This window comes from Meriones unguiculatus, chromosome 1 (assembly GCF_030254825.1).
Source record: "Meriones unguiculatus strain TT.TT164.6M chromosome 1, Bangor_MerUng_6.1, whole genome shotgun sequence".
In the NCBI taxonomy this organism is placed as follows: domain Eukaryota; kingdom Metazoa; phylum Chordata; class Mammalia; order Rodentia; family Muridae; genus Meriones; species Meriones unguiculatus.
Genome location: NC_083349.1, coordinates 20,963,005 through 20,988,892, shown reverse-complemented (window position 1 = coordinate 20,988,892; position 25,888 = coordinate 20,963,005). Strand labels below are relative to the sequence as shown.

Below are 25,888 nucleotides of genomic sequence, written 5' to 3'. Positions count from 1 at the left end.
TCAAAGGAAGAAGGATGGTAAGGGCTACAGGAATGAGTAGGCTCAAAAGGGCTGCCCTGGCCTGAACCTAAGCTGAAGCCATCCTCAACTTGTCCCCATTGTGTCTCTGTCATTCACAACCTAAATCTTTAGGGTGACGATGCCATCCACAATCCAGCCTGAGTGAAGGGAATGCTTGGGCGAGAGGAAAGGCGACAGAAAGAAGGAAAAGAAAAGTGTGCCAGCTTGTGCAAGAATGCTGGTGAGCCCTACCTAGGGACAGCGCACAGCAGCCAGGAGGAGAGTGACAGGAAGCCTGGCCCTGGGTATCCCAGGACTTGAACTTGCCTGGGGCTCTCTGCACCACACACTGCACCCCTGAAAGCACCCTGGTGTCTCAGTTTTCCAATCAGAACTCTAGGTAGAGATCCCTGTGGGGAAGCCTGGGCAACCCTCTTTCAAGAGTACCTAAGTTCTTACCAACATTCCTACAAAAGGCTGATCATAGACCTTTCTCTTGTCTTGTTATCCATGCCCACCCTGTCATCCTTCTCAGAAGGATCCCAGAAAACCCTTCTACTCACCCACAAAGGGGCTGTTTCCAGAGCCCATATGAACTGACCCCTGGAGCCTGACCCATCCTCTCCATGATGGCCAGGCTGCAAAGGCAGAGTTTAATTATGACACAGCAGCTCTGGCCTGACTGGAGACCTAACATTCCAGTTGGGCAGGTCAATGGCCTGGCTAAGGGACAACCCCATGGGAGGAGGAGCCATACCTAGGAAAGAAAGATTGCCCCTAGTAAGGAGGGAACACCCCAAGAAAGGAGAAATACCCCTAAGAAGGAGAGACAAACCCTAAGAAGGGAGAAACACTCCTAGGAAGGTGGGTTCATCCTGAGCCAGGCTAAAGAGATGGAAGGAATAATTATCCCTTCAATGAGATACTCTACTTTTCTTTCCCAGAATTCCCTCTGTCTAGCAGAGACCCTATGATCCTCCACGAGATTCTGTTGAATCTGCTCTCCTTTCTGAGTCAGGCCTCAAAAAGACAGGGCTTTCCCTTTTTTCCTTCTGTCTCTTTCTTTTGGATGCTCGCCAGAGCCCGAGTGTGGCTTTTTGGGGTGGCAGCATACACTGGGCTCTTCCTCTTCCTCTGTGCTCCCCACCATGAAGCTGCTGGTCCTCCATTCATGGCTTTCCCCCTTCTCTCCTCCATTCTCCCTCAGGCAACTGCTGAGATTCACAGCTTGGCTGCCCTGGGGATTTTCTTCAAAACTAATAAAAGCTTCCATTTGAGTCTGTTCTTACATTCTTTTATTAATGAAACTAAGAACCTCAAGATTTCTCTGATATCACAGGGCAAGCCTGGCAAGACTCCCCCAAATTCTTAGCCAGTCAGCTACTTCAGAACCAAAGGGCCAGGGGTTTTGTGGGTTACTAACAATTACACTTAACACATGTGTGCACATGTATGCTGGCATGTAATGGTGGGCACATGCCTGTGCAACCCTTTGTTCTATACCTCACTCGCCTGGCATAGCACCCTGCTGGGGTGACAAGAGGTCAATGCCACAGGAAGGAAGGGGAGGTGCATGGAAATGCTTTTGCTTGAATTGGGTAAGAAGGGGCACGAAGGGCTGGGTGAAAAACAGGGCATCCTGCAGCTTCAGCAGGATGAGGAAGGCCAAAAGGCATTAATGCAAAGCTTAACTATTCCCCTTTCACTCCCTTGGATGGCTTCAGTCTTATCTGGCAGATCTCCATCCTCTTTAAAAAATCAATGAAGTATGAATACATAAGCAATTTGTGCTCAACTTCTAAGGATCATTTCACTGCCAGTTTTTCTCTTGGTGCAAAATTTCAGAGACACTTAAAAAAATATATGTAGCTTCCCTGAAGGGAGTCATTCCGAGGCTACCCTGAACTTAGCCATGAGCCCTGTGCCTCTGGCTCCATAATCTGTGGGGACCCACTATTCTGTCTACTTTGCAAGGTTAAGGGACAGACTGAAAAATCACCATCATCCATCCTGTGGAGAGTGGACAAGCCTACAGCCACGCCAGTCCGTGGGGACACAGAATCAAAGCATAGGGTCTGGGTCCCTATGAGCTAGGGACAAGTGGAGATGGGGAGGGGGGCAAGAAGCAGTCAGTGGGCTGAGCCCTGGTGTGACAAGCAGAGGGGCTGTGGTCACAAGGGGCAGGATCTCCACAGCCAGACGAATGCAAAGGCCCTGCAGAAGCAGCCAGGTGTGAGGGAATCATGGATCTCACTGTGGGGCAGGTCTCAGGGATCCACAACAGGGGCCAACTTACAGTGACAGTTGGGCTTGGAAAGCGAATGCCACGGTCCAGGGAGGGGTGTCAGAGGCCTTGGTAAGGGTGGAGTGATGGGACAGGTGGGGGTGGATCAACAGGGAAAGCAGGGTGGGGGTCATCTGGAGCTCAGCCTCGAGCTCCAGGGATGCGGACACTAGTTACAGAGCAGGGAGGAACACAGGGGCTGTGTGTCCCAGGAGGCCACCAGGTGGAGACATCAGGTGAGCAGTGGTGGGGGAGGGGGAGGGTGATTCTGAGAGCTGGCAGTCTACATTCTAGAAGGCAGAGTCAGTGGGTAGGCAAAGCTCACATCAGTGGCAGGAGTATGAGGCACGGGTGCCAAGAGATGCCCTCGGGGAAGTAGAGTTGAACACGGACAGAGGCATGGGGAGGGGAATGCTACATGGATGGGGCCTGTCTAGAAGGAATGATAGATGCCCAATGGACCATGTCAGGGATGCTGACCGTCAAAGCAGCTTGCATAAGCATGGGTAAGCTATGAGCTGGGGCATGTGCTGCCAGGGAGCTTAGAAGTGGCATATTTCTATTAGCCCTGGCACACAGTCCATGTGTGTCTGGACAAGTATGCCCTGCCACCAAGACAAATCCAGGACCTCACATCTCAGCACAGCTACAGTGAGGCAACATCACAGGAATGCCATAGACACAAGTCATTAATTGTCTAGACATGAGGCAAGGACCTCGTTTCCAGGTTAATTTACCATAGAACCTAAGTCTGTAAAGGCAGCCATGGAACAAAGATGTTCTCACTTGGAACCCTGGGAAAAGGCTGGTATGTGAAGGATTGAGATAGAGGCATCACGAGGATGAGTCTGCAGCCTTTACTAGTGTGTCCTCCAAAAAGGACCAGGAAAGTTGGGACCACTTACTTCCCATGCTGTAGGGCATCAGGCTTCTGCTTTAGTTGTATCCCTGAGCCCCATCCAGACCCCAAAGGCTGAGGGGAGTAGCATAGAAGTCTAATTTTACCACTTCTTAACCTGGATCCACTGATCAGTATGACACCTGTCAACGGTTTCCACAGGCTCTTAGAGGAAAGACTGTATGAATGCCATCTCCCCTAGTTACCTTTAACTGTCAACTTGACACAGCCTAGACTCAGCTGAGAAGGGAGTCTCAGCTGAAAGATTACCCAGGTCAGATTGGCCTATGAGAATGCCTGTGGATGACTGTATTGACTGTCAATGAATATAGAAGGTATTGGCCCACTGTGGGCAGCACCATTCCCTAAGCAGGTAGTCCTGGGTATAAGAAAGGTAGCTAAGCATGAGCCTGAGTGAGCCAGCAGGCAGCATTCCTCCATAGCTTCTGCTTCAAGCTCCCGTCCTGACTTCCCTCAGTGATGTACTGTGACCTGGAGGTGTCAGCCAAATAAACCCATACCTCCCCAAGTTCCTTTTGGTCAAAGTGGTTTATTACGGCCACAGACAGAAGTCTATTCCGACAGACCCACAGCCATGATGCCTATGGTGATGATGACCCTCAGATGGCCCCAAAGAAGCAGCCACAGAGTGGACACATGCCCCACAAGAAACCAGCAAGACACACAGATACACACTGAAACCACGCCCCTCTGCACGCACAAGAGGCAAAGTACATGTTTGTGTGCTTGTGTGTGTGCACGTGTGTGCATGCATATATGTATGTGTAGGCGTGTGAACATGCATCTGTGTATTACAGGCTGCTCCAGTAACCTTTGATATTTAAGCTTCCTCTGATCCCTCATTATCCAGGGTGTTGCTTTCTCCCTCTGGAGCTCTTGGGAAGCCAGCATGAGGAGAGAGAGCCCAAAGATTAGAATCAATTTGCTGCTTACAATCAAAGCCCTAATTAGTTGATTGCATGAGAGGAAAGAGAATATTCTGATCACAGTGTGCTTTATTAGAAGCATCCTGATGAAACTGATAGAGCATGCATAGGGCTCAACACCTGGGCTTCCAGATCTAAGAAGCGTCTCATTAAGGACAATCCTTATCTGTGGTAGCATCACCATACCTTTGCCACCATCATCACCATCATCACTACCAACATTATCACTCCATCACTATCACCATCGCCATCGTCTTCACTAACTTTACCATCATCCTCACTGTCGCCATTAGCATTATCATCATCAACATTAACTTTTCTATCACCAAAACACCACCTCCACCGTAAGTATGGTCACTATCACCAGTGTGAAGCATCCCTCATTATCAACAGCGACAGCATCAGCAGCATCTCCATGAGCATCATCTTCAACACCATAGTCCCCATTTCTGCCAGCACCATCACTATCTTCAACAGCACCACTAGAGCCCTGAGTTACTGAATCCTCACCCCATGCCAGGTATCACGGATGTTTGGTTTCCACTTCATCCTCTTAGCAACCCTGGACCCAACAGAGATTCAGGCTGCACAGCTAGGACCCAGGTTACGTCCAGCAGAGCCCAGTGGGCTAGGCCTCCTCATTGCTTCCCTGTGTCCCCAAGGCCACGTGTCTCCTTGCCCTGAACCCTGCCCTTCTGAATTCTTCTCGTCCTTGAGGCACATCCTCAGTATGCGTGGAATGACAGCATTTCCTACATAATGTTCCTGGTGCAGTTTCTGGCATCCACAACCAAGCCACATATACCACATCCTCTACAGCCACATATATCAGCTGTCTGTAGACAAGGGGCTATGGGCACAGAGGCCAGCCAGGTGGTGACACAAGGGAGGGAAGATTGAAGACTACCCAAAGGCAGAGTTATCCTTCACTCTTTGCAAGATTGTGACTCTCAGAGCTGTGCTGAAGCAGCTTCACAAAAACAATTCAGACATAGCTCCAGGCTGGGGAAGGGCTGAGAGCAGACTGAAGACCCTCCCACAGCACCAGCCAGGGTGCAGTCACTGACATGCCAGCCTGTCATGGTGTCAGGGTGTGGTGTGGCCAGTAACTCCAGAGCCTATGACCCAACATAGCATCCCTGGAGGTGACACAAGCCATGCAGCCAATATCCAGCTTAGTCGCCTTGGATGAATCTGTCCCAAGCTGCAGAGAACAGGCATTCTGTCTGAAGCTGGGCAGCAGCAGGCTGCCATCATGTGGGGGCAGCTTTGGGGAGGGGCGGCTCTCCCCACACTTGCCTAGGCCCACTGGCCTGCAGGATGGAAGTTACCCAGTGCTAGGGAAGAGCAAATCTGTAAGTGAGGTGGGAGAAAAAGACAGTATAGCCTTCTATTCCAAAGATGGCCAACAGCCCCGGGAACACATCACTCCCTCCCTGCCCCACACCCCCACTCCCCGCTCCACCCCTGCCTACTGAACAAATAGCTTTCTTGCAGCACGGTTCCTTCCATGACCTGTCGCTTCTGACTGCTATACTGTGGCTGCTCAGCTGACAGGTGACCAGAATGGCCAGGCAGTAACCAAAGCATGAAGTGTTTACCAATGGGCCCCAGAAAGTCAGCAACCTCTATTCTAACTGACAGTATATGGGGGAGGGGAGGTTTTCTTGGGAGTCTGGACATCTGCAGATCCTCCTAAGGATGAAGACAGCCCTGGGGTATGTGGACTGAATCCCCGCAGGACTGGTCTCCTATACAGCTGAGAACACAGGCTGCCTAATGAAATTCTTTAGCCTCCCTTTCAAAGACCATCATGCTCACAATTATTTTAAGTGACAGAAACTGTGATTTCCTCTATTTTTTTGTGTGTGTATGATTAAAATATGCTTGAAATACACTGAGTAAAATTAAGTCATGTTTTCCCATCGTAGGCAATCATTGCAAAGCAGATGTTGCTGCAGATGTTTTCCTAGACCCAGCCGAGCCTCACATTGTGTTTTCTAAGGCAGCTGAGTATTCCCACACTTAACAAGGGTTCCCCCATCCAAGCTCCTCGGTGGACCTGAGGGTGATGGCCACTGTGAATATGCTCTACATGTAAGCCAGGACCACTCCGGCTGAAACACCCATTCTATCTGCCTAATTATGACAGTGGTCTGAGAGGATTTGATTGGGTCTGGACCATGTGAGTGAGGTCTTGAAGGGTGTGTAGGAGTTTTCGAAGGGGAAGGATCCAGAAAAGTTACTGGCTAGAAGGAGAGCGGGCGTGGAACCAGCCAGTAGGGGCTGGGAACAAACTTGGGGGGGCAGGCTAAGGCTTGCACTGTCCTCTAGAGTCACTGTCTGGTGAAATAAGACGATGGCTTTGAGGTTGGAAGAGAACTTAGTGTTCATTGGGGCTAGACCCCAGGGTATTTTCAGCAGAGCCTCACCACTGAGATCCCTCCATCTCCCAAGAGGGACAGTCTTTCCCAAGACCCTCTGCTGGGACTGCCTGGGATCCTCCTGTCTGTGGGTCACTAACCTCAGCCTTGAGGTCTAATAAAGCCACAGAATAGGAAGAAGAAAGTAGTGTCCTCAGAAGCTGCTGTCCTACATCAACCTGACCTTGAGTACCAAGGACCCTGGTGCCCTTCCTGCCCACCAGAGCTGACCCTGCAGTCCACCCACATCCTTTGAGCGACACTGTTCTCAGCCCTCCCATGGAACATGAGTATCATTTCCCCTCCACATCCAGCTCAGGGTACTCATGGTCCAGGGCCCAAATCCTAGCCACTAAGGTGTCTCCCTTTCAGAGAGCAGGGACCACAAGCTCCAGCCTATAGGGCTTCCAGGACACACAAACCACAGGGTCTGACCCAGAAGCATGAGAGAGGGGCACAGTGCATCAGTGTGCTATTTGCCTTGAGTTCTGCTTATGAGTTTGTCCCCGTGGAGGCCAGAAGAAAACTGAGGCCAGGGCCTGAATCTGTACACCTGCGTTCATGGCAACACAAAACCACAACAGCCAAAGGCAGAACAAGCCACGTGCCCGTCCCTCAGGGGTGTGGGAACAAGCTCCATGCCAACACATAAAAGAGCAGATGGACAGACATGCCCACTCCTCAGTGGCATGGAAACAAGCTTCAGGAGGAAGTGTAGCTGGCATTTGTTACCACAGGTTAGACCATGAGAACATGATGCTGAGTGGAAGAAGCTGGGCATGAATGGCCAGTTCCTTCAAATGCTCTAGTCTTCAGAGGACAGAGTTCTCAGACCCAGCAGGAAGCAGGAATAGAGGGCTAGGGCTTGGGGTTAGGGACTGGGGGTTGGGGAGGGGTTAGGAATCGGTGTTTCCTGGGGACAGAGATTCGGTCTGGGAAGATTAAAAGTTCTGCAGGTAATTAGTAGGGATGGCTGTACAGCATTTGGGAATGCGCTGAGTGTCAAAGAACTGTGCTCAATGTTTATGAGAATCACATTTGTTACACACGTGTAACACAGGAACGTCGAGGGGTTACCCAGGGACCAGGCTCAGGACCAAGCAAAGTTGGTACTCAGCCAAGGGAACGGGAGGGCTCCGCTCCTCCCTGTCTTCAGGACAACCACCATTCTTGGTCATTGGCATTGCGCAGGGCTGACTGCAGGTCTGGCATGTGACCTGGGCTGCTCACAGCTTCACCACTCTCTGGTTTCCACGAAGGCGGCAGGTGAGGGTCGCAGAGACAGCCAGGCCAGCCCTTCCACCCATGCCCAGTGCACACCAGGGTTAGGGTGAGGGGTGTGCAGGCCACTGACCTGATTGTAGAGAGCGCAGATATGCAGGGCTGTGTTCCCTGAGGCGTTCTGTGCGCTCATGTCTGCGCCGTAGAAGAGGAGATGTTCCAGATGCTGCACGTGGCCATACCTGCAGGCCTGAGACAAGAGATTGAGTGAGACTTTGGTGCCCCCTGCTGGCCAGTCCTGACACAGAGCCCCCGGCGACCCCTGCTGGCTAGGCTTGAGATATGGAGGCTGCATGAGAGCCTCGGGCTCCCTACTGGCTGGGCCTAAGACACAGATGTTGAGTGAGACTTGGTACCTAAGGATGCCCAGGCCACAGGCCTATGCCCAGCCCCTACTATTCATTTAAAACCGTGTAGACTGAGGCCCACAGACGTCACACCCCTGCACACCAGGATGGGGAAGGCCCCAAACTCCCAGCTAAGGATGGAGAGAGATTCCCCCTGACTACTTGGGAACTTGTGCTCTGCTCTTAGACAAGGTGTCCGAAAGAGGCCCCAGAGATCTTTCCACACAGATACGGAGAAACACATTGTCCAAAAGATAAATAGGTCTTTTCCTGATATGAGTGCCGAGCTCTGTGAAGTACAGTCAAGATGTGCAGTCCCGTGTTACTGGCCCATGCTCCCAGGCAGGGAGCTTTCGGCACGGTCATGGCGATGCTCAGAGCCCTGTCCCTGCACTGTGTGCAAAGAGGCCTTCACTTGTCCTCCCAAGTGCAAACACAAGTTCTCGGTGCATTTAAATGCAATCCAACCTTCTAAAGGACGCAGGACCCAGGGCAGAGAGGCTCCACCATGTGATCTCCTCTTCCAAGTCCTTCTAGGGGTTGACACAGCGATTGGATCCCAGGTAGCTCTGAGGCCAAACGCACTTGGGCTAGGTCCCAGACCGTCCATTAGCTTGGCCTTCACCTGCAAGCTTATGGATGTCCTTGTCATTAAGTGGAGGCAGCGTCCCTCACACAGGTTTGTATGAGTCACAGAGGGCAAGGGCATCGAAGATCACATTGACACCGGGTCCCGAAAATAGCTACAGCACCCCATCCCAGTTCAAAGGGGCAGGGAGGTCCCTGCACAGGTGACTGGGCACCTCTGCCAGTCACTGACCTCACAGGGGGAGGCAGGTCCACCCTACCAAGGACAAAGCCATTATGGACGATGACACCGGCCCTGGATCAACAGACTATGTCTCTGATCGGTGTGCAGAGAGCACTCTACTGCAGCAGGGTCAATCAGAGCAGGAGGCACTTTGCAAAGAGGACAGGGAGAAGTAGACAGTGGTTGTTAAAAAAAGCACCCGAGAAACATCCGGTTACAGTGCCCCGCCCCCGTGACACTCTCTCATTATCCACTAGATGGGTCTGACAGGAGATACTGCTGCCCTGCCTGCCTGGTGGCCCCACTTCACTCCAGCACCTGCCTCACCCTTGGGATTGCCTGCCCAGCTCTTGTTGGCTCAGATGGCCCAGGTACACCTGATCCTGCAGAAGGATAGGCCATAGCTCTGTAACTGGCATCTCCATCATTGCAGGCAAGGTTCAGGGAAGAACCTCGGGAGCCCAGCAGAGCCCAGGGAACCCGAAGGCCAGAATGGCTGTCAGGACTTCTGGAAAACCAACATTCTTGACAGCTGCTGGGGCTATCACAGCAGAGAAAGCAGGGAAGAGCCATGAGAACTTGAGGGAGACATGAGGAGCCAGGGAGCTCTTAGAGTAATCTATAGGATCCTGCCCGGACTCCTCTGAGCTACACCGCCTTTAATGCTGCCCCCAGGGAATCTTCAGAGACATTAAAATAAGGCCTAATTCCTCTACTTGCTTCAACCAGTTTGAGATGGAAATTTTGCTCCTTAAACCGAAGACACAATTTGGCTAATCAGCTCTCCTCGAAGGCTTTGTGGAGACAGCATTTTGTAGAAGCTTAATTTAATTGCTCTCTAGTCAGTAAAAATGACTTGGTTACTACAGGCTTACTGAGCAATTAATCCAGACTCATTACCCCTTCCCCCAAGTTATTTGAATTCAGGGGGTTTGAAGTTGCATTTCCAGGATCCTGACAACATCTTCTCACCGAGGGCCAAAAGACAATGGACAACGAGAGAGGAAAACAGAGGCACGAGTGTAGGCAGTCTAGGGCAAGCATCCCCAAGGGCCCCCTTTGTGTGTGTGTGTGTGTGTGTGTGTGTGTGTTTCCATTTGAATGCTTACTACTTAGAAACAAATAAAAATCAGACAATGCAGAAAAGAACAAAAGCAGAGAACAGCTACCTATAACCACAGGGTCTGCATTCTGCCAAGCATTTCTTAAACAGTCACTCGTGCTAGCCTCTGCCCCTCTTACTCCCTCGTTGCTAGGGTAGAGCCTGCTGGTGGAGATGCAGGAATGTGGGTAGGGAGGGCCCAGGGGTCAGACACCGGATGGATCAGTAGACCATTTGCAGCCTGCTTAGCATCAGGCGCACAGATGAGGAATTCTGGTTGGTTTCTCTATCCTGAAGAGACTAGCTAGAATACAACTTAGTGGAAAGCCAGAGCCTTGTGACTTGGTATGGGGATTAGTTAATTAATTTTATGTGCTTTAGTGTTTTCCTGCATGTCTGTGCACTACATGCAGGCAGTACCTGAGGAGGCCAGCAGAGCGCATCTGATGTCCTGGGACAATGAAAAACCAGCCTGCATCCATTTTAGGCTTAAAGTAAAGACAAATCCATCTTACAGTAAAGACAAACTAAGCTCATTCCTGTTTATAATTAAGCCTCTCTTTCTCAAGGTTTGGGCTGTGCCCCGCCTGTAACCTTAACTACAATTGGTTCTAGACTGCCTGTTCCAGGAAACAACAACCATGCCTTTGTTTCAACAAGTTCATAACCGAACCATCTTGCAACAACCCTATCTTTGTTTCCAAACAGTTGTTATGACTACTTGTTGTTATGACCACCTTGCAATCATGTCTTTGTTCCAGGAGATCATTTGGACTAACATATTATGCTTATGCTCTATTCCTGTAATGATGCCTGCTTTTCCCACCAAATCTCCCGTTTAGAAACACCCTCCTCCTGACCTATCAAAGCCTTGTCTTCCTCACATTCAATGCTCATCCCTAAAACCCCACCTTAGAAGGAGTCAGCACCTGCACATAAATTTGGAAGGCTTGATTTAATTAATAGCTTGCTTTAGTTAATTTGGCCATGGTGATTTGGGTCATTGGTCTTTCTTGCCCCATCTTTTGGATTAATAACTAGAGGTATAGACAGTTGTGAGCTGCCATGTGGATACTGGCAATTAAACCCAAGTCCTCTAGAAGAGAGGCCAGTGATCTTAACTTCTGAACCATCCCTCCAGCCACTGGAATGGAGTATTGGCATGCACACAATTCTCTTTTGATTGACTAATTGGAGCTGGAGTCTCACTATGTAACACTAGCTGGCCTGGAACTCATTATGTAGAGCAGACTGGTTTTAAACTTGTGGAGAACTCCCTTGCCTTTGCTTTCCAAGTGCTAGAGACATGAGCCATCATGCCTGGCCTGGATGAATGCACAGTTCTTGACATATAGTGAAATAAAGACACAAGAGGGGACAGCTGGCCTCTGAAGCTGTGGTAGCCTGTCAGCTACCAATCAAAAATATTTAGAATAAACACCATATCTGTACTGAACACGCACAGACCTCTTTTACTTGTCATTGTTCTCCAAATAAAAGAGCAGAACTATTTGTACAGCATGTCCACTGTGTAGGGTCACAGATGACAAGGGTGACTCTGAGTATAAGAAAGGGGCACAAATGTGTATTAACATTTTATTTTGAGACACTGTAGTGATTTGAGAGGGCTCCCCACCCCCATAGGCTTGTAAGTTTGAATGCTTGGCCCCCAGTTGGTGGAAGTGTTTGGGAAGGATTAGGAGGTGTGGCCTTGTTGGCAGAGGTGTGTCACCGAAGGCAGGCTTTGAGTTTTGAAAAGACTAATGACATTCCCTGTGCCTGTCTTTGTCTCTGTCTCTGTCTCTGTCTCTCTCTCTCTCTCTGTGACGCTACCTACCCCTTCCTCTGCTGCTTGCTTTTAGATCCAGACATGAGCTCTCAGCTGTTCCTGCTGCCAAGCCTTTGCTCTGCCATCACAGACTCTCACCTTCTGAAACTGTAAGCCCAATTAAATGCTTTATTTTATAAGTTGCCATGGTCATGGTATTTTGTCACAGCAATAGAAAAGTAAAGAAGACAGACAGTGCTTTACTCTAAAGCCCAGGCAGACTTGGAACTCAAAGATAACTCCTGGCCTCAGCCTCCTAAATGTTAGGATCACATGTGTGAGTCTCTATACCTGTGTGAGTCTCTATGACTGGCTGTAATACACACACACACACACACACTACAGTCAGTCTGTGTATACGTGTATCTCTAACTCTGGCTAACGAAGATGTGTTATCAGCAATAGCCCAAGAACCATGAACACACCCCTACACCATGCTACAATAGAGAGAAGTAAGGTCTTAAAGAAATGGTCATTCCATGGCTAAGGCAGGAAAAAGAGAGGAGGAGCCTGTGTGGTGTGGCAATTTACTGAGTTGAGACATTCCATATTAGAGGTGAACTGAAGACTCAGAAGGTTCTAAAGGGAGGTTCATTCAGAGGCTGGAAGTAGATAACTCATAATTCTCAGGACAGCCCTGAAAATGACCAGATGCACAGGCCCCTCCTTCTCTAAAGTAAGCTGAGATGCTCTTAGATCATCAGAGCTACCTGGAAAAGACTCTCTGACCTGTCAAGCTGCTTGCAAGCCATGCAGGGAGCTCCAGGGTTCCAGTGTTCATGAGCCGTTTGGAGAGACCAGAGACCAGAGACAATATGGCAGTTTGGAGCAGAGAGATGGAGAGAAATGCTTCCGGGGAGCAAAAGCATGAAGGAGCCTGCTAATTCATAAAAGAACCCCTTGACCCTAACTAGCCTACTAGCCAGGAGGGGTCTGGACTCCCTCTCCCCACTAACCTTGGAGGGGTTGGTGGAAGAGAGGTAGAGGCCTAAACACCCCAAATAAAGTTTAAAACAAGACTGCCACCTTGTGGCTTTCTGCTACACCCATGTTCGGGTGGGCTTAGGGTCATCCCTGCTCCTGTAGCTAATCTCTCCCCCATACTCCTATAAGGAACTCCAATAAATGTACTGGTTCACTGAATTAGACTTCAGTGGTAGCCTTCCTCTGGTCAGAGATGAATAGCTGTTTATAACATGTCTCTCCAGGAAAACTATCACACAATAGCCTGAGATAATTGCGTGTCAGGAAAGGGCAGAGGCGTGCCTTATGGGTGTTTATAATCACCATGGAAACAATCCTCTGGGCATGTCTGTGAGGGAGTGCCTCTATCAGATTCATTTAGGTGTAAATGTGGATGGCACCATCCCTGAGTTGGAGTCCGGGATTGAATAGAAAGAAGAAAGTGAGCTGAGCACAGCACTGGTCTCTCTGTTTCTCGCAGTGGCTGCAGTGTGACCGGCCGCCCCTCACGCCTGCCACCACGCCTGCCACCACACCTTCCCTGCCACTGGACAGCTTGTGCCCTCAGACTGTGAGCCAGATAAACTTTTCTTTCCTTAAACTGCTCCATGTCAGGTATTTCGTCACAGCAATAAGAAAAACAACTAGACTACGTCCAGACCCACCCCAAAGGGGCATGCAGGGAACCAGAGAGATGCTGACACCAGATGCTCTCCAATAATATCTGTCAGAAAAGAGAAGCATACGAGTCTACCTGGCTACAAGTAAAAAAGCTAAACAAAAGTAGCTCTTCTGTCTGATGGATACCCAGGTAAAGGAAAAATGGAGGAAGGTCTTCACTGGGCAAGAGCAATGATCGATATAGACAAGAAATGTCAATGCCAAAGCTGCAGGTGAAGTCATGTACATGTTAGGGGATCCCTTCCAGAGACTAGTTCATCGCAACAGGGAAAGGGTAGTACTCACAGGGACCCCACTAGTCCTGTCAGGTGGTCCCCACAGGCCATCTGACGGGACACAATGCCAAGAGCGCAGTGGCAGCAGCTTGGTGACAGTTCTGCCAAAAGCACACCTGGGTGTCCTCAGGACATGACAGAGGAACGAAGACCGAGAGGCAATCTAGAAAACAACTGTTCCGAAGTCTGAAGGAAACCCAGGGGAGGCAGAAGGACCAAAGCACACAGCAGACTTTCCCACAAAACGGGTCCAGGCCAGACTCAGGATAAACCCTCTACTCATCAAGGGCTTTGCTGAGACAATTGTCAAAGACTGAAGGTGGCCCTGAGTGCAGCACGCCAGGAGGCATCTGCCCGCTGCTATATGATTCCCGACGCTTGCAAACACGCTGCAGATAGTTCTACATAGAGAAACAGAATGCTACCAGATGGAAAAAGCCAGACCTTGTTCCCTGCAGGGCCCACCAGACACAGCTTCCGAGGGGGATGGAGGTCAGGGAGCAAAACCAAAGCCAGGACATAATACTGCCTCAGACCCTCCTGTTTCCCCTCTGTCCGGCTTTTGAAAAAAAAAAAATGTGTTCTTAGGGGGTCACCTAAATCTACTGTCCCAGACTCCCCTGGGGAGGAGTAGGCATGAGTATTTAGAATAAGGTCCCCTCAGAAAGCTGGGTTCAGCCTGCCTGCCACTTACCAACCAGCAGATTTGGTATGACTAAAGAAGCAGCGCGCCTTCCTCCGAGCACTGTGCTGCCGCCTGCAGGACGCTTGTGGTAAATCTCCACACGGCCACTGCAGAAGGGGCTGGTCCCGGCCAAGGTGTTACAGGCTCACTATTTGGAGACAGGTCGCTAAGGAAGGTAGTAAGGGAGAATAGCTGTGGACCCTTAAAAAAAAGACCAGCCATTGAGGCTGGATGCCTCAGCCACTAAGAGCACTGACTGTTCTTCCGGAAGACCTGGGTTTAACTCCCAGCATCCAAATGGTGGCTCACAACCATCTGTAACTCCAGTTCCAGGGGATCTGACACTAACACCCTCTTCCGGCCTCCACAGGCGCTATAGGCACACGACACACACACATATGTGCAGGCAGAACAGTCACACACATAAAACAAATCTTAATAATAATAAATAAAAAAGGCCAGGTGCTGGTGCACACACCTTTATTCTCAGCACTCAAGAGGCAGAGGCAGGTGGAGCTCTGTGAGTTCAAGGCCAGCCCGGTCTACAGAGTGAGTTCTGGGACAGCCAAGGCTACACACAGAAGTCCTGTCCTAAAAAAAAAAAATAAAAAAAAAATAAAGAAAGAAGAGTTGTCCAAGACAGAGACACACAGGGGACAGCCATAAAAGGTCACAGTATAGTGCATGGCCAGATGATGACTGTGTGGGAAGTCATGTATGGTTGGAGCACAAATTGAGCTCTAGCTGTATACAGGCCTTGTAGAATGTCTCTTGGACGCTCTTGCACTTAGCTGTTTCTGTGAAATTTCTGAGGCGGCATGGCCCTTGTCCAGGCTACCTGGGAAGTATGAGGGAGTTTGCATGCCAGGCTGCCCACACTGGGCAGAATTCACTTCATGGGCATTATGAGGCAATGACCCCATACTGACGACGCAGACTCATAGAGCATGGGAGTAAGTGGGAGGCAATGAGAGCCATTGTAACCTGGTCTCTTGGCCAGGTAGCCGGCCTCTCCCTGAGGATCTTGTCTATGTCAGACCCAAGACATTGCAGGCTGCGCTGTGGCTGTATGTGTCTTGGGAGAAAAGGAAAAAAAAGAATTGAAAACTTCCAGGTCCCACCTGGTATCCTTGAGTGGTAGGAATGCATTTGGTTTCTTTAAGGAGCCGTGGTGTGTGTGTGTGTGTCTGTGTGTGTGTGTCTGTGTGAAAGCTTGTACTTTCCCAGGTGTCCATGTTGAATGTATATTTATTTTGGGAACAAGGAAAATAATTGTTCCATTTAAACAACAAACTTTAAAGATACAAGTTCAAGGGCTGGAAAGGTGGCTCAGCAGTTAAGACTGCTTCCTGTTTTCCAAAGGACCTGGTTTCAATTTCCAGCACTGACACGGCAGCTCACAACCGTCTGTTATACCAGTTCCAGAGAATCAGCGCCCTCTTCTGGCCCTGATGGGTACTGCACACACATGACAGACAGGCATGCAGGCGAAACACACACATAAAATAAAAATAGCTGACAATTAAAATTAAGAATGCTCCCTGTTCTTCCAGAGGGCCCAAGTTCAGTTCTCAGCACCCATGTTGGATGGCTCAGAGCTGCCTGTAACTCCAGACTCAGGGGATCTGATATCTTCTGGCTTCCATGGGTGCCTGCTCTGAAAGCTCGTGCCCACACACATCCACACATACATAAATAAAAATGAATGGTTTTTTTTCTTAAGATATGAGTTTGCAGATGTGAATTCAAACAAGGGCTCTATCCACGTCAGGCACGTGGCAGGGGCCCATGCACAGCCTGGAGCAGAAATGTCCTGCGCTGTGAAGCTGGCTTCACACAGACAGCAAAGGGGCATCTCTGAGAACCCCAGGCCACTGGCCCAGTCCTTGCCACGTGTGCTACCAGGAGGTGGCTCCTGGGCTAGCGGGAAGATGTCTACACAGCAGGATGCTACAACAGACAGTGGTGCTACCTACAGAGAAACCATCTTTAAATCCTGAGCCCAGGAACCCGGACTCCGGGCGGGGCTGCTCCAAGAGGGCCACAGCCAGTCTAGTTGGAGCCCTACATAATCCACCTACCCTATGCATTTTCCCCCTCCCCAAACACTGTTGTGCTAAGAATGGTTTCTGGGAGAGGCCTGCATGTGAGACAAAGGAGAAGGCAATGAAATAAAACAAGGCAGAAATGCACTTTGTCTAGCCAACTGCTCGCTGTGTGACTTGAGCCAACTTACTTACCCTCTCTGGGCCTGTTAGGTCAGCCCGTTTACAGGGACAGGGTACACTCTGCTGGGGCTGCTCTGAGGGTGAGCGGGTCGGGGTAGTGTGGACTGTGGTTAAAAGCAGAACGTAGGAGCTATGGGCTCGGTCTGTGCAGGGTCAGACAGAGGTCACCCTGTTTCACGGTACAGCAGCCTGAGACCGAAGGAGACAAAAAGCCAGGTGGAAATGACCCTGGTTCTTCAGTAGGACATGGTTTTCCCGGCTGGTCTGAAACTGACCACTAGAGGGCAGTCCGAACCCTGCAGCTGAGCTGAGAAAAGGCAGGATTCAGGATTCTAACGTCAAGAGCATTAGGTCTTCCGAGGTCTCCAGGGCAGCACTGTGTGGGGGCTGGAGGGCTGAGGGGCTGAGGTACTGATGGGTCTGGGAGGCCCTGAAGTGGCAAAGCTCTCAATCTAGACCCAGGATGGAACTTGCCATCTGTGGGGCCCAGGAACCAGAGACAGCCAGGGTCCCACAGCCAAGGTCTGTCTAAGGTAAGAACTAGAGTCATGTAGTTTAGATTAAAAGGGCCAGACCTGTAAGTGTGGTGTCCCTGGACTGTGACATCCTGGTGGAGGGAAGGGCAAGAAGACCAGTGGGGGCAGGGAGAGAGACGTGTGTCAAGGCTTCAAGTGTGCAGGGCAGAGGGACCACGGTCACCCATCCCCTGCTCCAGGACACAAGCGCCTGCTGTCACTATGAGCCCAGGAACTACTATCACATGGGGACACAGAGTACACATACCTGGTCACTACACGTCTGTGTGTGAGTGCCTGTGCCCATTTGTCTCCTGTCTATGTCAGAGAGTCTCTGTCCATAACTGCATCCTGGTGTCAGGACACTGAGTGGGTGGCAAGCGTCACTGATGGTCAGTCGGTAACATGCATGGCTGTGTGAATTATAGGTGGGGAGGCACCTGAGGTGTGGCAGAGTCCCCAGAAAGTGCTGTGGAGAGGGTAGTTGGGGATGGGGGGGATGAGCAGCCAGGAGTCCCCCGAGGCTTCTACGGTACTGTAGATACAAACAAGAAGGTAACGTGCACACGTGAGGGCCAGATCATGGAGCCAGCTGAACGGGAAGCTACCAGCAACCCTGCCCAGCACTAGCCTGCCCACAGCTTCGGAAGTGCAAAAGAGAGCCAGGACTGAGCATGAGGGCTGAAGGCTGGCTGCCATCTTAGCCCAGGGAAGGAAGGGGAAACAGCAAGAATAGAGAGGAGAGAGGGAAGCAGGTGGGCAAGATTCTACACTATTTCTCGGGGCTGTAAAGGTTAGAGTGCTCCAAAGAGACAGGACAGGTAGGGTACAAGCCTGTACATAACCTGCTCTCCACGTATGTGACCTCTGTCTACAGCCATGGATAAAAATACTTGGAGAAATTTTGCATTTGCACTAAACACACACACACACACACACACACACATCTTTCTTCTGGTCCTTAAGCATGGTAGAAGCATCGTTCTCAGAGAACTCACATCATTCGGGTTATTATAAATCATGCCTGTAATCCTAGCCCTGGGAGACTGAGGCCGGAGGATTGCCTAAAGTTCAAGGCTAGCTTATTCTCTGAAGTAAGTTCCAGGATACTCTAGCCAACAGATTAAGACCCTGTCTCAAAACAAAACAAACAAACAAAAAATCCCACCACCAATAACAAAAACAAAAACAAGAATATCAAAAGAGTCATCTTAAGATGGCTGAACACACCTGAGGGTATAAGGGCCACACTGTGACAGAAGAGATTTGGGGCATCTTGGATCTTGGTATCACTGCAAGTCCTGTAATGGGACCCCTGAGGATCTTGAGAGAAGACTGTACTTTGAAATGTATATATGGAGGCACAGAGAGAGAGAGAGAGAGAGATCTGGAATCATTATGTTTTAAAGAGTTGCTTTCCACGGGGATGGGGCAGCCAGGGTGAGGGCCGCAGGGAGGCTGGAAGACCAGTGAGCAGCTGTTGCTGCAGCTGGAGCCTGAAGGCATCGGGGCAGAGCTGGTTTTCTCTAGGTACCTCTGGTTTCCCACCAAGAGCCTCTGCTGACTGGACAGGCCCTACCTGGAGAGTCACCTTCTTCCCTAAAGTCTACCGGTTTCTCAGACACCCATCCCCTCTTCCAGAACACCATTAGAGCAGCGCCTAGAGTGATGCTGGGCCAGCACCCAGTACCTCCTCCCATCAATCTGCCACCTGAAGTTAGCCAACATGGAGAGAAAGTCTGTCCTCTACCAAGTAAGCATAGGAATGGCAGCCAGTCTCACATCAGGACCAAGTGAGAGAGGATTCCAGCACTCTTCCCCGACCTTCCTGTCTGCCTGCCCACCCACCCAGACCCTTACTCCACCCAGATCAAAGGCCTTGACTTCCAGGCTATAAACTCCAGCTTTGAGGACTCAACATTCCTTCCAGCAGTCCTTTGGGCTCAACCATGCTGGTACAGCTCCACCCAAGCAGCTCCACCACTCTCAGAAGCACAGGATTTCCTAGTCTCAAAGTCAGGGGCTAGTAATGGCTCCTACAGCTGCCTTGCCTGTGTGCAGGCCTCAGCCTTGAACTTGGGCCCTTCCTTCCAACACCTGGGTCATGATAGGCTGCCCTTCTACACCATCAGGTGGATTTTGTTTCTCACCAGGTTCATGGCTGTCACACCTCCTGGCCCCATGGTAACAAGGTCATAGGTGTCACACCTCCTGGCCCCATGGTTACAAGGTCGTAGCTAAGGTATCTCCAAGCTTCGTGGTTACAAGGTAATATCTGAAAACCTCATGCCTCATGCGAGAAAATCGGGCCTCATCCTGGGCCTTGGTCCTTTCTTTGCCATGTTCCTAAGGATGTGAGGGCCCGAAGATCATGGAGAAGGATGCACACCTCAAACCCGTCCTTACTCTAGATGACTGTTGCTGTAGACACGAGGTGGCTTCACACGGCCACCTAGTTTCTCCTGCCTAGTGGGAAATGACCATCTCTAGGTAAATGAGTCCGCATTTATAACCAATATAAACTCTTCGGGACCTTGGGGTAGATCATCCAGGATGCCGGAAGGCCTGATATCCGTTGCTCTGTGGTCTGGAGCTGGGATCATGGGGCAGGGATTGCTCTGTGGTCTGGAGCTGGGATCACGGGGCAGGGAGCTCTGCGGCGGGCACGGCGAGCAGAGGCACAGCCCACGTACCTGGTGGACCTCCTGCCAGCCGTTCTCATCCTTGCAGCACACGGAGGCATGCTCGTGGAGGAGGAGCTCGCAGCAGTAAGGGTCTCCCCCGACAATGGCCGTGTGGTACAGCGGTGTGAGCCCGTAGCTGTCCTTGTAATCCGGGGAGGCACCAAGCTCCAGGAGGGTCTAGGGGAAGAGTTTAAAGTTGTCACTGGGTCTCACACATGGAAAGGATTGAAGACACAGCTGGACTGCTTTTCCTCAGGCCAGGCCGAGTCACGCCTGGACACCTGAGGCTTCCCCCTGACACACACAAAACTGGAGAGTCCTAACTGCCAATGGGAAGTGACCAGTGATATTCAGGGATGCAGGAACGGCACCTGCACAGAGATAGCGACAGTTTGCAGCTGCGGCTCCTTGACAGGGTCCCACCGGCACCCGGAACCCTGTATCCCAGAAGACAGCTATAGAGAGGCAGCAGGATAGAATTTGCTAAAGAGGACCATAGCATTTGAACTAACACACAGGACAGCGGAACCCCAGTGAGTCAAGGGGGTAGTGAGCCTCTGGGTGGGGTCGGGAGCATGTGGAACTTCTGAAAGCCGGTAAGAAGGTGCAGCTGAGGTGGATATGGCAGAAATAAGGGGAAACCCTCCATCTAGGATCAACCTGAAGTCAGGCATGGCCTCCTCAATGGGCTCTGATGGGAGCAGGCTAGGGGGCCACATTCTTTCCGGGCAATGAGGCATGCACTGCCAGACACAGGCAAGGAGCAAAGGTGTGGGAGGAAGGAAGATGGGGGATGAAGGAAGAAAGTGAATGCTGCCACGCAGTGGGGAAAAGGTGGATGTAGGGAAGATGGTTGTGGGAAAAACAGGGGAAGGTGGACCTGCGGAGACAGACATGGAAAGGTGGGCATCAAAAAAAAAAGGTGTGGGGAAGACAGGTGTGTGTGTGGGAGGGGGGGGAAATGGACCTGGAAAGGTAGGTGTGTGGTAAAAGGGGGTGGGAAGATGGGTATATTGTGTGCCACATGGACATTCGGGAGAAGATGGGTGTGGGTGCAGCCGTCTGGCTCTCAGAGATGCAACAAAGCGGGCAAAAAGGCTGCCAGAACTACTACTGCAATTGAGGCCTCCTCTGAGGGGCGACAGGGCTTAATAACAACTCATGTGTTGGAAACATGAGCCATTCTGTGGAGCAGAGGGATCAAGGTGGCTGAAGGCAGTTAGTACTAGAAGCAGCTATACCACAGAGAGTGTGGGAGAACCTGACACTCAGGTGCCTTTCGGAGCTCCAGTGGGGACAGGATTCATGGTTCCCTGGGGAGAAAGGCATCATGAAGACAGCTTGAGGGACCAGATAAAGCACACTGTTGCGTTGCCCACATATGGCAGGCCCGGGACATACCTTCAGGGCAACCTGGTTCCTTGTCCGGGCAGCCTTGTGGAGGGCGGTCATCCCATCCCTGGCACGGAAGTCCAGATGTGCACCGCCATTTTTGAGAGCTTTGATGACCTCCATGGAGTCATCGAGCTGGGCAGCCAGGGTCAGGGGTGTCTCTGAAGGGACCAAACACAAAGGCATTAGGACAAATACCTAAGGATGCCAAGCCCCACCGTGCTCTCAGCCACACGAGCATGCTTGAAACTGAGCGGGTCCTTCTGTGTGCCTATAGTTCCCAAGAATCCACACAGTCAGGGTGACACAGACAACCTCACCACAGTGACAGAGACACATGCAAATTCAAACAGTAGCAGCAGGCTTCCCATAGTGTGGGCCTCGGTGCTATGAGTTCTGGAGAGTCCCATCACGCTCTCTGAGGACAGAAGCCCGACTACCATCTTGACATGTTCCCCATAGAAGCAACTGATAGAAGTCTAATCAGACACTGGAAAGGCCAGCACCCTTTCTCTCTCTCCACTTCATGGTGCACACAGACCCCTTGCGGCTGTCAAAAACTAGGCTGCAGGGTTCCTGCACAGATAAGAACTGGAGTCCTCTAGGCACAGGTGACCACAGAGCGCCAGGACAACCTACAAGTTCCTGTGGCCCAGAGTGACAACACTCTAGAGCAGGGATTCTCAACCTTCCTAGTGCTGCGACCCTTTAACACAATTCCTCGTGTCGTGGTGACCCTCAACCACAGAATTATTTCGATGCTGCTTCATATCTGTGATCTTGCTACTGTTATGAATCATAAGGTAAACATCTAAAATGCAGGATATCTGACATGTGACCCCTCTGAAAGGGTCATTCAACCCCTAAAATAGTTGCAACCCCATAGGTTGAGAAGTGTTGGTCCACAGTCTCCATCTCAAGGCAGGGAAGGAAGCTCAGTGGGTAGAGCCACTTGCCACACAAGCACGAGGACCCGAGGTCAGATCCCTAGCGCCCACATAAAAGCTGAGTGCAGATGTGTGTGTGTCGCTCCAGCATAGACAGGCACATCCTGAGGGCTTGCCGGCTGTGCCCAGCCAAAGCAACGAACCTCAGCCTATGTGAGAGCTGGGCCCACACAGATGTCTGTAGCACAGCATCTCGAAAATATTCCTGATTTTTCATGTGTTGAAATTTTTAAAACACTTTAGGACTTTTGCAAGTACACCTGAAAAGGGGACAAGTACCTCAAGCTTAGATCACATGATCTTAAAGTTATGTACACACCGTCACCCTAGAAATACCCTGAGAGTGTTGTAGCTGAGAAATAGCCAAGATGTACTCCAAGAGGCTCCAGGAGAAAGGGAGAGAGGCAGGACCTCGCAGGCCAGCTGAAGCTGCAGGGATATGGAACACCTGGGAGGGCAAGGTGGGGATGGAAGGGCTCAGAGAGGCAGCCGGAAGGGGTGTGTGTGTGTATGTGTGTGTGTGTGTGTGTGTGTGTGAGAGAGAGAGAGAGAGAGAGAGAGAGAGAGAGAGAGAGAGACAGAGAGACAGAGAGACAGAGAGACAGAGAGAGAGATAGAGAGAGAGACAGAGAGACAGAGAGAGAGAGAGTGACAAGGGGTCCCATAAATCTAGCACGTGGAAGGGTGAGTCCTCCCATGTCTGGAGATGACTACGCTAGTGAAAACCCATCCTCCTCTGAAGGGCTGGGACCTCTAGCGAGGTTCTTGAAACACGAATTTAGGAGGCTGAGGGCTCCCATGATGGAAAATTTAACACAGGAAGGAAAGATGGGTGTATCACAACTGTGGGGACTGGAGATGGGGCATGCAGGCTGACCTGAGTGACTCTAGATGTGAAATGCAAGGTGTGGAATAGATAAGCCGTGGAAACCGCTTTCCAGCTTGAGTTCAGAGGCCACAGGCTCAGCTGGCCGCTCACATGTGAGCTCAACCAACCCCAGTGTCAGGACATCCTTTCCTCTCTAATAACAGCTGTCACCATCTTCATGAGAGCAGCTGATACCCACAAGAGATCCCTCCCAAAGTCAGGCCAGTGGACATTCTCTCAGAGGATCAGGGGGAGAGAAGGGTCATCAGACCCAGGCCTGAGATCCAGCGGCTCCCAGCTGGCCTCCCCTCCTGCCCAGCTACAGGTGGTCTCTTTCAAGGTGTTAGAGGGTACAAACTGAAGGTGAATGAAGGGGGCCCCCATCTATGCAGATATGGGGAGGTTACCCTGTTGGGGTGGGACTTTGCAATGACACGGCTGTGTCATTTAGGGTCACCCACACTACTGTAAATAACCCTTCACCTGTGAGTGTCCCCCCACTGTGCTTCCGTAACTAAACCTGATTGAGCCATTGGTCTGGGTCGGTCCTGGAGTTGTTTCTTTGTTCTGCTCTATCCAGAGTAAACAGCAGTTCATTCACGTCCTCCCGGGGAAAGTCAATGCAATGCGCAGATTGAAAATAACAACAATAAAATAAAACCAAGAAATAACCTAATGTCAGAGTGATTTTTACAGCGTCCATGAATCAGGTTTTATAAGCAATCTAGAGATGAGGCCGGCTTGCCAGAGGATGTGCGGGGGTTCTGTGTGACTGAGCATCCCTGGAGCTCAGACCCGAGGGATCCTGGGGCCAAGCCCTTTCGAAGATGGAGGGACACCTGCAGAAAGTAACACCCACGTGGAGACTGAATAACCAGTAAGTGGCATGGGTTGGGGGAAGCAATCGTACAGATTTGAGTGGTGAGATGGGAGACGTGAGATGGGAGTCCCCACTGTGTCCTTGAGGCTGTGCATTGAGCCCCTTCCAAAAGGCACTGTATGGGTGGGCTCAGCAGGTGACTCTCAGGGGAAAAAAGGCTGAAGATAGGACCATGAGAGGGGGGGTCTTGGTCAGCGTCACAGCACTCAGTTTGGAGGAGACCTCCATACAAGGTGAGAGGAGCACTTCACCCCTGCCACCTTTCTCCCCAGCCCCGTGCTTATTGATGCTTACAAGGTCTGGGTCTCGTCAAGAAGAAGAAGAAACCACTCAACAGGTGGAGAGGTGTCTGAATAGATACCAGGCCAATTCTCAAAGCTTCCAGGACCATCACCAAGAAAACAAGCCCAAGCAACCATCAGCATCGTGCAGCCTATAGAGACGTGACGAGTAAAGATGACACAGGCCGTCTGAAGTCCTCAGAGAGGAAGAAGACATTTGGGGAAACTGAGGAAATCAGGATGACACTCTGGAACACCCCCACGTGTATATGCCACACCGATGCCAGGTGTTAGCAATGGGTGAGTGGTCTGCAGAAACTTTCCCCAAGCCAAAGCTTTTCTAAGAAAGGTTTATTAAGACAGGAACAACAGCAGCAGAACAAACACCTCAGAGCCAGAAAGACAGCTCTGGAATTGAGAGCACAGGCTGCTCTTGCAGAAGACCTGACTGTTCTCCAGCACCCATATCAGATAGCACACAGCTGCCTGTAACTCCAGCTCCAGGGGCTCCGATGCCCTCCATTGGTCTCTACAGCTACTCTCACACATATGTGCACATACTAACATACATACACATAAATAAAAAATTTAAAGTTAAAAAAAATCCCTCAAGGTTCTTACTTAGGGACTTAATGTAGAATCACTCCGGTACTCACAGACTTAGAGGAAACTATTTCCAAAGCAAATGCAAATGTACGAGCTGCTGATATCCAAAATGCGCTAAAAACTTGTAAACTCAATAAACTAGCCCCAAAGTGGGTGAGACACCTGACCAGAAACCTCAACCAAGAGAACTGACAGATAGTGGATTACACGTGAAAGATGTGCTGGGCAATAGATCCCTAGGAGATGCACTCACACCTCAAGGGTTCATGTTGCAGGCACTTAGAACAGCCACGGACAAAACACTGAGCCCTTAACCCACAGAAGACAGACAGCCCTGCTCCCTCATCATGCGGAGGTGCTGCTTACTGGCTTGCTCCCCATGGCTTGTTCAGGACCCAGGCCAGGGATGGGTTGAGACAGGGTGCAGCCACGTAGGACATCTTGAAGGACAGCTCAGCATAGTCTTACAAAACAAAGCACAATGTGGGTAGAGAGATGACTGAGCAGTTCAGAGCACTGACTGCCCTTCTAGAGAACCTGGGTTCAAGTCCCAGAGAAACTTTGTGTTTGATAGTTTTATGTCAGCTTGACACAAGCGAAAGTCATTTGAGAGGAGGGAGCCCCAGTTAAGAAAATGCCCCCGTAAGATTAGGCTGTAGGGTATTTTCTTAATTAGTAATTGGCAGGGGAGGGAGGGCCCGTCCCGTTGTGGGTGGTACCCTCCCTGGGTTGGGTGGTCCTAGGTTTTATAAGAAAGCAGGCTGAACAAGCCATGGGGAGCAAGCCAGTAAACGACACCCCTCCACGGCCTCTGCATCAGCCCCTGCCTCCAGGTTCCTCCCCTGTTTGAGTTCCTGTCCTGACTTCCTTTGGTAATGAACAGTGCTGTGGACCTGTAAGCCAATAAACCCTTTCCCCCCCAGCTTGCTCTAATGGTGTTGCATCACAGCAACAGAAACTCT

The 25,888-nt window shown here is 50.7% G+C and overlaps 1 protein-coding gene across 9 annotated transcripts in view; it reads right to left on the bottom strand.

Moving 5' to 3' along the window:
- Positions 1–25,888, bottom strand: part of Shank2 (SH3 and multiple ankyrin repeat domains 2) — a 435,523-nt gene that overhangs the window by 327,076 nt on the left and 82,559 nt on the right. For all 9 annotated transcript variants that reach the window (XM_060383254.1, XM_060383259.1, XM_060383260.1 and 6 more), the window contains exons 7-9: positions 21,354–21,505; positions 19,962–20,129; positions 7,907–8,023 (exon numbers count right to left, since the gene is read on the bottom strand). In XM_060383254.1, coding sequence (XP_060239237.1) covers positions 7,907–8,023; positions 19,962–20,129; positions 21,354–21,505 — 437 coding nt within the window. The remainder of the gene's footprint in view (positions 1–7,906; positions 8,024–19,961; positions 20,130–21,353; positions 21,506–25,888) is intronic.